This window comes from Bombina bombina, chromosome 5 (genome assembly GCF_027579735.1).
Source record: "Bombina bombina isolate aBomBom1 chromosome 5, aBomBom1.pri, whole genome shotgun sequence".
Classification (NCBI taxonomy): Eukaryota; Metazoa; Chordata; class Amphibia; order Anura; family Bombinatoridae; genus Bombina; species Bombina bombina.
In genome coordinates this window covers 1,053,509,324-1,053,526,475 of record NC_069503.1, presented here as the reverse complement: position 1 = coordinate 1,053,526,475, position 17,152 = coordinate 1,053,509,324, and the positions used below count along the sequence as shown (strand labels likewise).

At 36.9% G+C, this 17,152-nt stretch overlaps 1 protein-coding gene across 1 annotated transcript in view; it reads left to right on the top strand.

Annotated features, from left to right (window-relative positions):
• The window catches only part of SNTB1 (syntrophin beta 1), a 420,644-nt gene extending 410,769 nt beyond the window's left edge, over positions 1 to 9,875 (top strand). Inside the window, 1 exon segment of the mRNA XM_053715327.1 lies at positions 8,095 to 9,875. Coding sequence (XP_053571302.1) covers positions 8,095 to 8,187 — 93 coding nt within the window. The 3' untranslated portion in view covers positions 8,188 to 9,875.
• The last annotated feature ends 7,277 nt before the right edge of the window (positions 9,876 to 17,152 follow it).

Genomic DNA, 17,152 nt, shown 5'->3' with positions numbered 1-17,152 from the left:
CTTAGAAGCCTTAACTCACTAAGAAGTTTCCAAATTTGCGAGCATTTTAGCTGAATCTGAGACCGCGATCCGGATCGCGGAGCCATAAGATCCCGCGACGCGGCACAAATCAACCCACTTGCAGCATGCAGAATCAGCCGCATATTTATTGAGCTCTATCAGCGGGTAGCTATACTCACCATCACGGCAACACCGAGTGGTAGTGTGCAGGAAGGAGGATTCCCCATGCGGTGAAGTCCCGGTCGCCATTTTGACCTGCCTATACCCTGTCTGCGGCCTAAGACACGAGACACTAACTCATCCTGTAAAGGCTGTAAGCTGGAGCGGTACGCACAACCACAGCCTACTAAAATGAATGTGAATCTTCAATCTTATACCCCATAATATCTCATAGAGGGAATACACTAACATATAGATATATATAACGGCCTGCAAGAAATATCAGAGCAACCATAGTATTACCAGATCAAGTAATCCCTACAGCAGGGGTGATATAAACCTGGAGTCAGTTAAGATATATACTAACACAGACTGAGACTCTCAATCATACTGCTTATTTCAACCCAGCTTTAACACTGCTCATCTATATAACATCATGGCGTCTAGAAGGCCTGCAAAGCCTGACAAGATTGGGAAAACTTCAGCCCAGGCTACATCTATGTCTGCTTATTTTTCTCCATCAGACCAATCTAAAACAGATGCATCCTCATTATTAAAAGACATTTCACAGCCTGCTTCTCCCCCTCCACCGGATCAAATAGCAGGTCTCTCTGTTACACAACAACAACTCACAATATTACAAGCTACTATTGATAAACTACCCTCCAAGTCCGATATAGCGGACCTCAAATCCTTCATACAATCAGAAATATCCACTGTTAAAAGAGAAATTGGTACTCTGGGCGCAAGATTAGACGACCTAGAGGGGACCCAAGAAGTTATCAATACCATGCTGGGCACAACAGAAACTGGCCTGTCGCAGCAGGCCTCCATGATCCATACACTACAAGAGAAAGTGGAGGACCTGGAGAATAGGAGTAGGAGGAACAACCTAAGGATTCGTGGAATCCCTGAAGACATACCTACCGAAGACCTCCACTCCTATTTAACAAGGTTTTTCAATCATCTCACAAAATCTACCTCCTTCACTGACACAGCTATTGAAAGAGCCCATAGGGCACTAAGACCTCGCCCTAACCCCTCTGCCCCACCGAGAGATGTTGTCATCAGACTACTCCATTTCAAGGACAAAGAAACTATTTGGGCTGCGGCCAGAAACACCCATCCCATAACGTTTCAAGACAAAGAAATTCAAATATACCAAGATTTATGTCCAACAACCATTGAAAAGTGAAAAGCCTTGAAATTCCTAACCACAGCCCTCCAAGAACACCATATCAAATATCGATGGGGATTCCCTTTTCGCCTTCTGATTCCACACGCTGGCAAAATGTTAGTGTACAGAGAGTCTTCGGACTTGGACACTCTCTCACAAGCTTTAGGCATTAAACTTGTCGACCCATCCTCACACTCAGACACAGAGGACCCCCCTCCGGATCGTTTCAAGGGTAAAAAATCCATAGGAATGCCTTCTAACTGGTCCACTGTGTCTAAAAAAGCCAAAAACAGGCCTTCTCCTAATCATCAGAACATCCCTCCTTGAGACTCTACACATATTCCATATGCATCATCAGCTCTTCTTCAGATAAGTACTGTCTTATACTATGGTTTTATTTTCCTCATCTCTACAAAATGCCTGAATAGTGATACTTATCTGCTCCTTCGAGTTAATTCCCCTCTCAGAGAGAAGTCTATTAACATGTGAATAGACAATAAATGTTCCCTGTTTATTTTGTTTTTCTACAGATAGTTATATATAGTATATACTGTTATGCTGTGAAGTGTACTGACTCCCCTCTCAGAAAAGAAGACTACTAACTTGTGATTAGATTATAAATGTTCCTTGTTTACTTTGTTTTTATACGGATAATTATATTATAATAGTATACATTGTTATGTTGAGGAGGGTATAATCTTCTCCCATTAATCAGAAAATGTTAATGCAAAGCTTTCAATGCCCCTATCCAGGCGAGACCTCACAAATAGGTGGTAACATTACTTGATAGGTGAAATGAAACATGTCCTACTAGTTTTATCCTACCTCCTTTTCCTTATTTCAAGTAGGACATTTACCATCCTAAAAACTAAACAACCCCTCAGGGTAACATATATAAGCGACCATGGCCCAAGGTCTTTTCTGAGACCTGGCTGATGAGGAGGAGTGGCCATTCCTCTTCTCATCTTTCTTAAAGGGAAGATGCTGTTATTATTGTTTTTATTGTTTTTATTGTTCAGTTCTTCTGTTCACTTTCAAGTGTTATTGTTATTCTACTTAGTAATGTTTTATAACTCCACATGCTATTTAATGTTTTGGTTTAAGTTGTTATGTTCTAAGATTGTTCTGGACTGGGCACCCACACACCACATTTATCAAGACCTTTTCCCACAACCACTTCTCACTACGTCTCTCAGATTACTTCCTATTCCACTAACCCACTTCTCTCATGGCTCTACAGACACGTAAAGTAATCGACACTAGATCTATAAACTTTATCTCTATCAACTCAAAGGGACTTAACTCCCCCAGAAAAAGGACAACAGCACTCACAGATTTTAAACACAAGAAGGGAGACATCATATTGCTCCAAGAGACCCATTTTTTAAAGGGGAAAGAACCCAAAACATTTCATTTTAAATTTGGTAAAAGCTACTTCGCCTCTCACCCCCAGAAACAAAATCCAAGGAGTGGGGATCCTAATAAAAGCAGGGATACCATTCCAATAGATATCAGTACATAGGGACAGGGAGGGACGATATATCCTAGTCACTGGACTGCTTTACGGCCTTCCTATTACAATAGTCTCACTATACGCTCCGCACACAAAGCAGCATTCATTCCTCAAAAAAGTATCAAACATCATAACAGAACATCAAAAAGGCATGCTGTTGATAGGAGGAGACTTCAACCTGACCCTCAACCCACTCTTAGATAGCTCCTCACATACCTCCTCTAACGCTAAATCAAGCATAAAGAAGTCCAATAATATTCTAAAACAACTTTGCTGTGTAGACGTGTGGAGAACCCTACACCCAGATTCTGTAGACTACACGTTCTATTCCTTCCCTCACAAGGCATATAAGAGAATTGATTATATATTCACTGACATCACCAGTATGAGCTTGGCCAGATCAGCACAGATCTCCCCAATAACGTGGTCAGATCATGCGGGAGTACAATGTGCTTTCAACTGGCCTTCCAAACCCCTGAAACAATATATTTGGAAATTAGACGATAGCCTGTTATCTGACCCTTCCATTACCACAAAACTTCAAACTCGTATAGATGAATTCTTCCTTCATAACAAACATACAGACACCTCCCCACAGAACAACTGGGAAGCACATAAATGCACTATAAGAGGAGAGCTCATAGCTCATAAAGCCCATCTTAATAAGCAAAAAAGGGAAGCAATTACCACCCTCATTAAAGAAATAACACAACTTGAAGAAATCCATAAAAAAAAAACACTAAAGATGACACCACACTACAAACTCTTCAAGCTAAACGTTTTAATCTAGCCTCTATCCTTAATAAAGAACAGACTAGATACGCCTTCCTGTCTAGACAGCACTCCTACATGGACCAAAACAAACCAGGACGCTCTATGGCTAGATATATAAAAAAGAAAAAATCCACCTCCAATTACATCCTCCACATAAAAGACGACAAAGATAAGTCTCATAGATCAACACAGGCCATAGCGGAGTCATTTAGGAACTATTATCAAAAATTGTATAACTTACCTAAACTACTCCCCAGTCCGACTTCGGACGTCACCTCCCACCATACAATGATAACGGAATATCTTGCCAATTTGAGTCTTCCCAAACTGACCCAAGTGCAAAAAGAAGCATTAGATCAACCCTTCTCACTAAAAGAACTACAATTTGTGATTAAAAATCTCCCTAACAACAAATCGCCAGGCCCAGACGGCTTCACATACAAATACTACTCTGTATTCGCAGAACAGCTAGCATTACACCTCTTGCATTATTTTAATTCAATAGATCTTGCTCACCCCTTCCCGGACTCAGCACTAGAAGCCCACATTACCACTTTACTGAAACCGAATAAATCCCCTGACTTAACTGCGAGTTACCGGCCAATTTCTCTTCTAAACTCTGACACCAAGATATATTCTAAATTATTGGCAAACAGACTTAATGGCTTACTACCAGACCTTATACATCCCGATCAAGTGGGGTTTGTGATAGGGAGAGAAGCAAAAGATAACACAGTAAGGGCTCTTAATACAATCTTTTTTGCACAAAATCAGAAACTCCCACTAATCATGCTCTCGGTCGATGCCGAAAAGGCCTTCGACCGGATAGCATGGGACTTCCTACAGCTGACCCTACAAGCATTTGGATTTGGGGAAGGCATAATGCAAAAGATATTTTCTTTATACACTCACCCAAGTGCAAAAATACTAATAAATGGCACCCTGTCCGACTCATTCAAGATATCTAATGGAACGAGGCAGGGGTGCCCATTATCTCCTTTATTATTCGCCTGCGTAATAGAGACTTTAGCGGTTAGAATTAGATCCCACCCTGGGATTGAGGGAATCACCATAGGTGATCAAAAATATGTTATCTCTCTGTTTGCAGATTACATCCTATTTACGCTAACAAACCCAGAAACATCCCTATCCTTGTTAATACAAGAATTTGACAACTTTCACACCCAATCGAACTTCCTAATCAACATCCCCAAATCAGAAATTCTTAATATAACACTAGATTCTCAAAAAAAGAAGATAGCTGAGACCCTTACCCCATTCAAATGGAATACTCGTTCCCTTAGATATTTAGGAATCGCTCTAGCCACATCTATAGAGACAATATACGATCTCAACTATGTAAAAATCAAAAAAGAGATTATAAGAGACCTATCGAGTTGGAGATCCAAAAACCTATCTTGGTTAGGGCGTATTAACCTGATAAAAATGAATATATTTCCTAGAATCTTATATATTCTCCAAACGTTACCAATTCCTCTGCCAGAAAAATATCTAAATTTACTTCAACGAGCGCTCAGCGACTTCACTTGGCACAGGAAACACCCTAGAATTAACAAACAACTTATGTCCTTACCCAAAACACAAGGAGGACTAGGCATACCTAACCTAACATATTACAGATACGCAATATTCTTACAAAGAATAGTTGACTGGAATATACATAGAACATTTAAACGGTGGGTTGACATGGAACATGGAATAACTTACACAACAAATCTTAGTAGATACTGCTGGACATTTCCATCATTTAAATTTAAACTACCACATACTACTCCAATTATATCAGAAACATACACGATGTGGAGCAAAATAATGATATATTTCCCAAATCTCACTTCTAGACCCTCCCCGCTTACATCCTTAGTGGAAAATGGTGAATTTGACCTAGGCCCAAGCATAGAGAGACACTGTTACCCTTCTCACATTAAAGACTTCCCAATACACTGGCTCATACAAAATGAACAGATTAAATCACAAATCAACTTAATTGAGCAAGGTTTTTCCTGCCTTACTAACTGGTTCACATATAGGCGCATCCACAGCTTTATCACACTCCACCAACAATCCCCAAACATGACCAGACCGTTGACTAATTACGAACAATTATGTGTCCGACGCCCACCGACTCGCCACACAGTTTTGACGATATATAGGATACTGATCACCCCATTCCCAGGACAACCCTTACCATACCTAGATAGTTGGGAAAAAGACATAGGAATAACAATCCCACTATATGTGGGCAGGAAGATAGTCCAATCCACTCTAAAAACTTCAATCTCCACAGCAGCATTAGAAATTAATCTGAAAATTCTCCATAGGTGGTATTATACACCCCAAAAAATCCACAGATTATATCATAGATCTAATAATAAGTGCTGGCGGTGTGGCCATGTAAACAGTGGCATGACCCACATGTGGTGGTGGTGCACGGTTATCCAAAATCTATGGAGGACTGTGATTACTGAAATAGAGGACATTTTAGAAACCCAATTTCCCTTGGACCCTTTGCTGTGGCTACTAAACAAACCTCCTAAGATAAAACATAAACCTTTTCTTAAATTATTCTATATTATGGTTAATAGTGTGAAATTTTTAATAGCCAAAAATTGGAAAGCTAAGGACCCCCCCACAAAAGCAATGTGGTTACAAAGAGTATCTGAGTCTATCCACCTCGAGGAACTATACTATATGAAACATGATAGAATGGACATGTACTCAGACATCCTGACAACTTGGGAATCCTATATTAAAGATATATAATCTAACCTCACACCCATACTCGAAAACACTAGGTATAGTATCAACATACAGAGTAACCATATAATCCCTTCAATGTCTAGTAATTCAACGTATGTAAGCAGTAGAGATCCCCTATATATCTCATAAAACTACATATGAATATTTAGATAAAGTGGTTTTTACTCAGACGTGGGTTGCACCAGTCCAAAGTTAAAAATGTTTTGTTGAAACTAATTAGCCAAAAAGCCTTTTTACATATTGTCAAGCTATTCATGTATAAATATATGGAGCTGCGTCTCCAAAATTGTAAACCCCATCTTATATAATACATAATAAAGCTAATTTAAAGAAAAAAAAAAAAAAAAGAAAAGTCTCCCATTCTTATTGGGTTTATGCTGGAACAAGGAGATTTAACCAATCCTAAAATGCTAAATGCATTTTCTTTACTATAAACTCTTTTAATATTTAAATGCTTTTAATAACATTTATGTGAAATTAACTACATAAATGTTTTTTTCCCTCGCAGAGTTTTCATTTTACACTAATATATCGCATAATGGTTCTTTACCACACATACACAAAACAAGATCAAAAATATATCAAGTGATAAATGTTTTAGGTATTTCCTGTGAAATCCTGATTAGAGGGACATTCAACTAACAGAAAAGTTGTGTATGAAAGAGCTGAGATTAAACCTCAATTTTTGTTTGTCTAAGAAAATGTGAAGTAAAATCTGTTTAAATCTAAATGATATCTATCAACCACTGAACATTAATAATAACTACCTACCAAATTATGATATGAGCATTATTAAATACACAACTGATTTTGCTTTGTTAAAGGGACATAATACTCATATGCTAAATCACTTGAAACTGATGCAGTATAACTGTAAAAAGCTGACAGGAAAATATCACCTGAGCATCTCTATGTAAAAAAGGAAGATATTTTACCTGACAGTTTTCTCAGCTCAGCAGAGTAAGTTCTGTGTAAAAAGTTATACTTCACCTGCTCCCAGCTGCAGGTAAAAATAAAAAAAAATGAAGAAATGAACAGCAGCCAATCAGCATCAGCAGTGCTGAGGTCATGAACTCTTACTGTGATCTCATGAGATTTGACTTAACTCTCATGAGATTTCATAGTAAGCTTCCTTTACCTGATTGGTGAAATAATATGAGAGTTCACGAGGCTCATCCCCTAAGCTGTCCTAGGACAGACATACTAAAATGCTGCTTAGAAATCCTTTACAATGGGAGGTGGCTACTGAGGAACTTTTGAGGTAAAATATCTTTCTTTTTTACATAGAGATGTTCAGGAGATATTTTCTAGTCAGCTTTTTACAGCTATGCTGCATCACTTTCAAGTGTTTAAACATTTGGGTATTATGGCCCTTTAATTTAAAGTTAAACCACATTTTCTGAAGATATATTTTTTTAGAATACATTGTCCCTTTGGTAGCTGCAGTTTAATGGTTTCTTTATCTTTTCTGGTTTTACTTTTAATTTCTGTGTCCCTTTTAATGTATATTAACTAAATAACAATATTATTAGAGTTAAAAGTAAAAAGTACATTTCTTGAAGAACCTTTGACTAATAACTAGGTAAAAATACTTATTCAGGACCACTCGTAAACTAATCATTTTAGAATATTTTGTTTGAATACTGTTATTAAGCAACAGTTAAATAACAATCTCACTTTTTTTTCTCAGCAACTGGATCTTCATTCTTGCCCAAAGCCTATAGTTTTCATCATCCATTCGTTCCTCTCGGCTAAGATTACAAGACTTGGCTTGGTGGCATAAAAATGAGACTCTTGAAGAAGGCATCAGTGAACAGGCCTGCTAGACATCTGAATATAGACAGTAGATAGGATCTACAAAGTACAGTATGTGGTATAGGAATTTGGTGTGGGGATCAAGCCAAGGTGAATGTATACACACACAGATGTCAGACCCAGTTGTCAAGAATGAAGCCCAACAGAAAAGAAGCCAAAAAGAAATCGATCAATAAATCGATAATAATAACCACAAATTAGAGCAATACATGTGTTGCTCTGAAGCACTTTAAAAATGAGCAAATTTGCTTTTGTCAACCTTAAGATATCAATAAGACTAATTTTTGTTTGGCAGATTAACCATTTATTTTCAATATAGGTGTTAACACTTCTAAGGCACAGCTTCATTAAACAGAATAAATTACAAATCTGAAGAATCTGGTATAAACTGACCAGAACCTACCACTTCTAAGTCTACTAATAGGCTAATTATTAACATGTTTATATGTGCTGTTCTAGCAATGTTCACTTTCCAAGATGAATACCTTAAAAAAAAAAGAAAATAACACAGGTGTTTTCCACTCTTTCCTCGTAATAGCTTAAAGGGACGTTGTAATACAATAATTGCAGCATTGTGTAATTTCTGCTCCTGACCATCCATATTCTGCTCCAACTGAGTTTGACTTTACCTTTGCAGGGGGATCAAACACATAATAAGCTAGTGTCAGTAATGCAAAAATCACATGCACAATAATAAAGTGTTTTAGAATGTCCCTTTAAATATGTTTTTTTCCTCTCTGTTACTGCATATCTTTAGATTTGTTAAAGGGTAGGGTTTAACAAAAGAAACTAAATACCTTACAGAATGGCAAAAAAAACAATGATTGTCAGTTACAATGGTTTATATATTTTAGTAACAGTGGAAATGTATCTCAAAAGAACACAGACTGAAGGATTCCAACATCTGTTTGTTTGACACTTCAAATCATGTCTGTGTCCTTGTAAGAGAACTAGAATTGTTTGACTGAGATGTGTCTTACTTTGCCAAAATTGGCAGTTGGATTTAATATTGATCTTTATTGGCATCTCAGCCACCAATGAAATGGGTTCATCATGTATTTCTTTAAGTTCATTGGACAATGTATAGTCAAGTGTACGGTGTATAAGAGGAATCTAAGAGTCGGTGAGATGTAATATGGTACTGTCACTGCACATTATTATTCCAGATAATAAAAAAATCTAGAGACGAAACTTCATATGCAATGAATTTCATTCTGCAAACTAAAACTGTTTTGATTTGAAGGACTTATCTGAATTATTTTATTGTATCATTTTTAAACAAAAAAATATTAAAACAGAATTATGATTTTATGCAAAGAAACAAAACAAAAAAGATTTTTAAAGTCTTTAACACTACATCATAAAACTATTACTACAACTGAACTATACACTCCTATAACTATTTCAGTAAGGAAATAGTTAAGTGCTAGGCTGCTTAAATTTTTTTCCCTAAATGTTATGCACAAAACTCTTGGCTTCTCTACAACAGATGTAAAATAAAATCTAAAATGTTGACAAAATTAACCAGACTAATAATTATTTTGTTAGATTTATCTCATTTGAATAAAAAAAAACATTTTTTATTATATTATAATTGTAATTTTATGGTTTCCTGGCAAAAATACAATTATTGTAAATAAAATTGTAAAACATTTACATTATGATGTATTGTAGTTAATGGGGTTGTATTTTATTATTACACAGTGGTTTGTAAAGTAAAACATGGTTATAAATAGTTTGAAATAAAAATATATTCCTAGGGCTGCATATGATGCATTATGATACATTACCATATACCATATTAGCTGATCTCATTATAAATTAAAAAAGAATAAATAAATCTTCATTTTGTATTGAGTTTAAGATTATTCCTCACCTCCCTCTAGTCCTTGATGCATTATTAGCAGATTCATTGTGCTTGTATTAGTGGTGAATTATACCCTGTAAAATGTAGTGCTCTTTGAGACCTAAAGTAAACTATTATTAGTTGCTAGTTTACATTAAAAAAACACATGAAAATACTATGGAAGGTTTCAAATTATATTAAGATTCAATACATTATTAAACAAAGGTTTAACAACGAAAATATGGTTTTGTGGCAGAATTAAAGGGATATGATATATGACAAGTGTCGGGAGTGGGAAGGGGTCAAAGGTGTATGTGAAAGAGTACATATGTATAAATGAAATAGTATAGATCTAAATGAAAAACAAAATTCTACTACATGACTCTAGAGCTTGAGCGCAATCCAGCATGATTTCTAGTGTGCACCCCAATAGGGGAATTTTGTCTTGGATAAATTCTAGAATGAACAAAACTGACATAGAAGCCCAAGGAAGATCATTTGGGAGGAAAAACAGCCCTTTATACCGGGTTATAGGCCTATAACTACTAATGGTTATAGAATTATAGATGTCAATGAAAGAAAACTGACGAATGACCAAGTTCAGGCTCCACAGTTCTCATAAAGTCCCAGACATTACAATAAAACACATACCAAGTGGTTACTTGACAATGGATAACAGAACTTAGAAAGTTTCTTGACTTGTTAAAAAAAAACAATCCCAGAGCCTCATGTTAAAAGTGATGCTGTCTATCCCAGTCTGTCAGACAGACATTGATGTTTCTTCTCACACTCAAAATGTGAAAAGACATGGACCACAGAGGAAAAATGGTTGCCAGAAGATTGTGTAACTCAACCTAAAGACTATATAACATTAATTTTGGATCTTATAAAATCGTAAATCTTATGGCTTAATAAAAGTAATGATATTTTTAAATTTGCATTTGTGACTGTTAAAACACCTGACATATGTATGCATTAATATTTCTTATTTTCCATAATAAGTGTAATAGTTTAAATCTATCCTGTCTTCTGGAAGAACGGAAAATAAAACTGTTTTGTTGGAAAGCCTTGAGAATTTAACTTTTAGGAAGAATCTATTAGAATGTTTTACTTACCTAGACTATTATATGTACTTCAGATGATCCCTAGAATGATACTGAAGAAGGATTTACTTCCTTTAGAACAAGCAATGAGATTTTTTATTTGGCAAGGGAAAAAAACCTATAATATATTTGTCCAAATTATATCTGCTGAGAGAAAAATGAGGCTTAGGTTTACCAAATTTAAAATACAGCAATCTTAATAAGGTTCCCCTTAATTGGGTTATCAAATTAATTGCTCTATTCAAATATGGAAATAGGAGAACACTTTTTTTGCTGGTAACTATTACAATATTTTACATTTTTTAGAATATTAATCAAACTATCTCCACTCAGAACTGTATAGTTTTAAAAAAAATAAAAAAATATCTTTTGGACAATTTAGTTCTTTATATAATAATCCAGTTTCTCATAAATTTGCGTTTTTCAAACTTCAACACTTTAATTAGAAACCATAATAACTTCTGGCAGAAACATCCTTTCTAGAATATTATAGAAGACAGAGAGAGGATTAAAATATTTATCTTTTATTACATTCTTACTCAATAGATATACAGAAGGCTATAAATAACTGGTAGACATTAGGTATGGGCGAATGTTTCTCAACATTCAAAAAAATGAAACAAATTTTAACACATTTGTTCGTTCATTTTGAATTTCGAATATTTGTACAACATTCTAATGTGCGTTTAAGTATTTCTAATGCTTTCATTAAATGTAATATTCTATTTGAATTTTTCTAATAATTTAAATTATGCAATATTCGAATTTGAAAAATTTGTATTTATATATTTGTAATAGTATTTTTAATGCTTTCTTTAAATGTAGTATTCGAAGTATGCAATATTTGAAATAGAAGCATTTGAATTGATATATTTGTATCTATTATGTATCAATTTACTAAATTCCCTACCACATGAACTATTGAACTTCTGAATAGTATTTGTTAAATCAAATGTTACATTCAAAATTTGTGGACATTCTATCTAATTATAAACATTCAAAATCGAAAGTGAAATTCGAAAACTGTAAATAGCATTCAATTATTGAATATTTAAGAATAATCGTTCTTATCAACATTCAATTTTGTAAATCGAATTTCTACAATAACATTTGTTCTAGCATTCGAATTCGAATATAAACACATTTGCCGAACCCTAGCAGACATACCTGCTTAAAGAGGAGTTTAATTATGAAATCTTACAATTAAGTTTGAAAACCGTTTTGAGATTGACAAATAAAATGTGTTAATGGGGATTATTTCATCCCCTGTTGGGTTTCAAAATGGCAAAGGGATATTAGCAATGAGTGTATTAGATGTAGAATCAGCAATCCCAATTTGTTATATCTTTTATGAGACTGCCCGAAAGTAAGTCAATTCTGGTGTAAGGTGGAATATTTTACCACTCAAATTACTGGCATAACAATCAAGCAATATAATCTTTTATATCTACAGGAATATCATGCACATTAGACTGTGAAGGATTAACAGTAGATGTATTTGTACTTCTAGATAGTGATGTCGCGAACCTAAAATTTTCGGTTCGCGAACCGTGGACTCGAACTTCCGGTATTGTTCGCGAACGCGCAAACCGCGCGAACCGCCATTGAATTCAATAGGCAGGCGAACTTTAAAACCTACAAGGACTCTTTCTGGCCACAATAGTGATGGAAAAGTTGTTTCAAGGGTACTAACACCTGGACTGTTGCATGCTGGAGGGGGATCCCTGGCAAAACTCCCATGGAAAATTACATAGTTGATGCAGAGTCTGCTTTTAAGCCATAATGGGTCTAAATCAACTAACATTCCCAAAGTGGCTGTCTCAAAACATCCCGGACAGAAGATAGATTGATAGTGATAGATAGGATAGATAGATATACATAGATTGATAGTTAGATAGAAGAGAAATAGATAGATTTGTTAGATATATAATTACCCTAATAAATTCTAATAATCAAACATGCGTTCTTGGACCCAACTAGCTTGTGTCAATTAGTACTTTTCTTAGCACTTTAATCCCTGTTCCCCCCCCCCCCCCTATCGGGGGAGTTCTATATGGCCTGCCAGATTACCCTGAAAAATTATAATAATAAGACATGTGGTCTGCTACCTATTTTAACGAGGTTGTGTTTTAAGTACTACCATTCTTAGCACTTTAATCTCTGTAACTCCCCCTATTTGGTGAGGTCTATACGGCCTGGATGATTACCCATACAAAATATAATAATAAGACATTTGCTCTTGGTCTGCGACCCATGGTAACTATGTTGTGTTAATTAGTAATGTCCTTCGCATTTTAATAGCTGTTACTCATACTCACCCTATCGGTGGAGGTCTATATGGCCTGCATGATTACCCTTACAAAATATAACAACCAAACATATGTCCTGGGACCCATGGTAAGTAGGTTGTGTTATGTAGTACTGTTCTTTGCATTTTCATACCTGTTACAACACCAAATGGTGGCAGGTCTATCTGTCCTTCATGATTAGCTGCACCCAAACCCAAAAAAAAGCCGAGTGGTCTTAGACTAACACCCATGGCTAACTCTGTTGTTTCAATTAGTACTATTCTTAGCACTTTCATCCCTGTTACGGGCGGTCTACATGGCCATCATGATTAGCCGAACAAAATACTACAATCCAACCTTTGCTCAGTCTTCATAGGCCCTTCATTGTCTGTATTTTGATAGTACAGTTCTTATTATTTTTATAGCTGATACAACACCGAATGTTGTCAGCTCTATATGGCCTGCATGATTAGCTGCACCCAATACAAAAATAAATCCAAGCGGTCTTGGATTAACACCCATGGCTAACTCTGTTGTTTCAAGTAGTACTATTCTTAGCACTTTCATCTCATCATCCCTGTTACTTCCAGGACTCTCGGTGGTGGTGGTCTACATGGCCATCATGATTAGCCTAACCAAATACTACAATCCAACCTTGGCTCAGTCTTCCTAAGGCCCTTCATTGGCTGTATTTTGGTAGTACTGTTCTTATTACTACATGGTGGTCTACATGGCCATCATGATTAGCCTAACCAAATACTACAATCCAACCTTGGCTCAGTCTTCCTAAGGCCCTTCATTGGCTGTATTTTGGTAGTACTGTTCTTATTAGTTTAATAGCTGATCCGACACCGAATGTTGTCAGCTCTATATGGCCTGCATGAATAGCCGCACCCAAAGCCATAAAAAAGCCAAGCGGTTTTGCACTAACACCCATGGCTAACTCTGTTGTTTCAAGTTCTACTATTCTTAGCTCTTTCATCTCATCATCCCTGTTACTTCCAGGACTCTCTGTGGTGGTGGTCTACATGGCCATCATGATTAGCCTAACCAAATACTACAATCCAACCTTGGCCCAGTCTTCCTAAGGCCCTTCATTGGCTGTATTTTGGTAGTACTGTTCTTATTAGTTTAATAGCTGATCCGACACCGAATGTTGTCAGCTCTATATGGCCTGCATGAATAGCCGCACCCAAAGCCAAAAAAAAGCCAAGCGCATGGCTAACTCTGTTGTTTCAAGTTCTACTATTCTTAGCTCTTTCATCTCATCATCCCTGTTACTTCCAGGACTCTCGGTGGTGGTGGTCTACATGGCCATCATGATTAGCCTAACCAAATACTACAATCGAACCTTGGCCCAGTCTTCCTAAGGCCCTTCATTGGCTGTATTTTGGTAGTACTGTTCTTATTAGTTTAATAGCTGATACGACACCGAATGTTGTCAGCTCTATATGGCCTGCATGAATAGCCGCACCCAAAGCCAAAAAAAAGCCAAGCGGTTTTGCACTAACACCCATGGCTAACTCTGTTGTTTCAAGTTCTACTATTCTTAGCTCTTTCATCTCATCATCCCTGTTACTTCCAGGACTCTCGGTGGTGGTGGTCTACATGACCATCATGATTAGCCTAACCAAATACTACAATCCAACCTTGGCCCAGTCTTCCTAAGGCCCTTCATTGGCTGTATTTTGGTAGTACTGTTATTATTAGTTTAATAGCTGATACGACACCGAATGTTGTCAGCTCTATATGGCCTGCATGAATAGCCGCACCCAAATCCAAAAAAAAGCCAAGCGGTTTTGCACTAACACCCATGGCTAACTCTGTTGTTTCAAGTTCTACTATTCTTAGCTCTTTCATCTCATCATCCCTGTTACTTCCAGGACTCTCGGTGGTGGTGGTCTACATGGCCATCATGATTAGCCTAACCAAATACTACAATCCAACCTTGGCCCAGTCTTCCTAAGGCCCTTCATTGGCTGTATTTTGGTAGTACTGTTCTTATTAGTTTAATAGCTGATACGACACCGAATGTTGTCAGCTCTATATGGCCTGCATGAATAGCCGCACCCAAAGCCAAAAAAAAGCCAAGCGGTTTTGCACTAACACCCATGGCTAACTCTGTTGTTTCAAGTTCTACTATTCTTAGCTCTTTCATCTCATCATCCCTGTTACTTCCAGGACTCTCGGTGGTGGTGGTCTACATGGCCATCATGATTAGCCTAACCAAATACTACAATCCAACCTTGGCCCAGTCTTCCTAAGGCCCTTCATTGGCTGTATTTTGGTAGTACTGTTCTTATTAGTTTAATAGCTGATACGACACCGAATGTTGTCAGCTCTATATGGCCTGCATGAATAGCCACACCCAAAGCCAAAAAAAAGCCAAGCGGTTTTGCACTAACACCCATGGCTAACTCTGTTGTTTCAAGTTCTACTATTCTTAGCTCTTTCATCTCATCATCCCTGTTACTTCCAGGACTCTCGGTGGTGGTGGTCTACATGGCCATCATGATTAGCCTAACCAAATACTACAATCCAACCTTGGCTCAGTCTTCCTAAGGCCCTTCATTGGCTGTATTTTGGTAGTACTGTCATCCTTTTGAATAAAAGATTACAGTAAAGGCATTGATTTTAGAAACCCACAGATCATTATTTGCAACCGTGAATTTAGCAAAAAAAATTGATTACACACCCGTCACACTTATTTATGCTCAGGCCTTTTTAATACGAGGGTCCCGGAGCCTCAACCGAAACAACAGCATGAAAGAGGAGATATGTCATCCTTTTGAATAAAAGATTACAGGAAAGGCATTGATTTTAGAAACCCACAGATCATTATTTGCAACCGTGAAATTAGACAAAAACATTGATTAGACAGCCGTGACACTTATTTATGCTCAGGCCTTTTTAATACGAGGGTCCCGGAGGCTCAACCGAAACAACAGCATGAAAGAGGAGATATGTCATCCTTTTGAATAAAAGATTACAGTAAAGGCATTGATTTTTGAAACCCACAGATCATTATTTGCAACCGTGAATTTAGAAAAAAAAATTGATTACACAGCTGTGACACTTATTTATGCTCAGGCCTTTTTAATACGAGGGTCCCGGAGCCTCAACCGAAACAACAGCATGAAAGAGGAGATATGTCATCCTTTTGAATAAAAGATTACAGGAAAGGCATTGATTTTAGAAACCCACAGATCATTATTTGCAACCGTGAAATTAGAAAAAAAGATTGATTACACAGCCGTGACACTTATTTATGCTCAGGCCTTTTTAATACGAGGGTCCCGGAGCCTCAACCGAAACAACAGCATGAAAGAGGAGATATGTCATCCTTTTGAATAAAAGATTACAGGAAAGGCATTGATTTTAGAAACCCACAGATCATTATTTGCAACCGTGAAATTAGAAAAAAACATTGATTACACAGCCGTGACACTTATTTATGCTCAGGCCTTTTTAATACGAGGGTCCCGGAGCCTCAACCGAAACAACAGCATGAAAGAGGAGATATGTCATCCTTTTGAATAAAAGATTACAGGAAAGGCATTGATTTTAGAAACCCACAGATCATTATTTGCAACCGTGAAATTAGAAAAAAACATTGATTACACAGCCGTGACACTTATTTATGCTCAGGCCTTTTTAATACGAGGGTCCCGGAGCCTCAACCGAAACAACAGCATG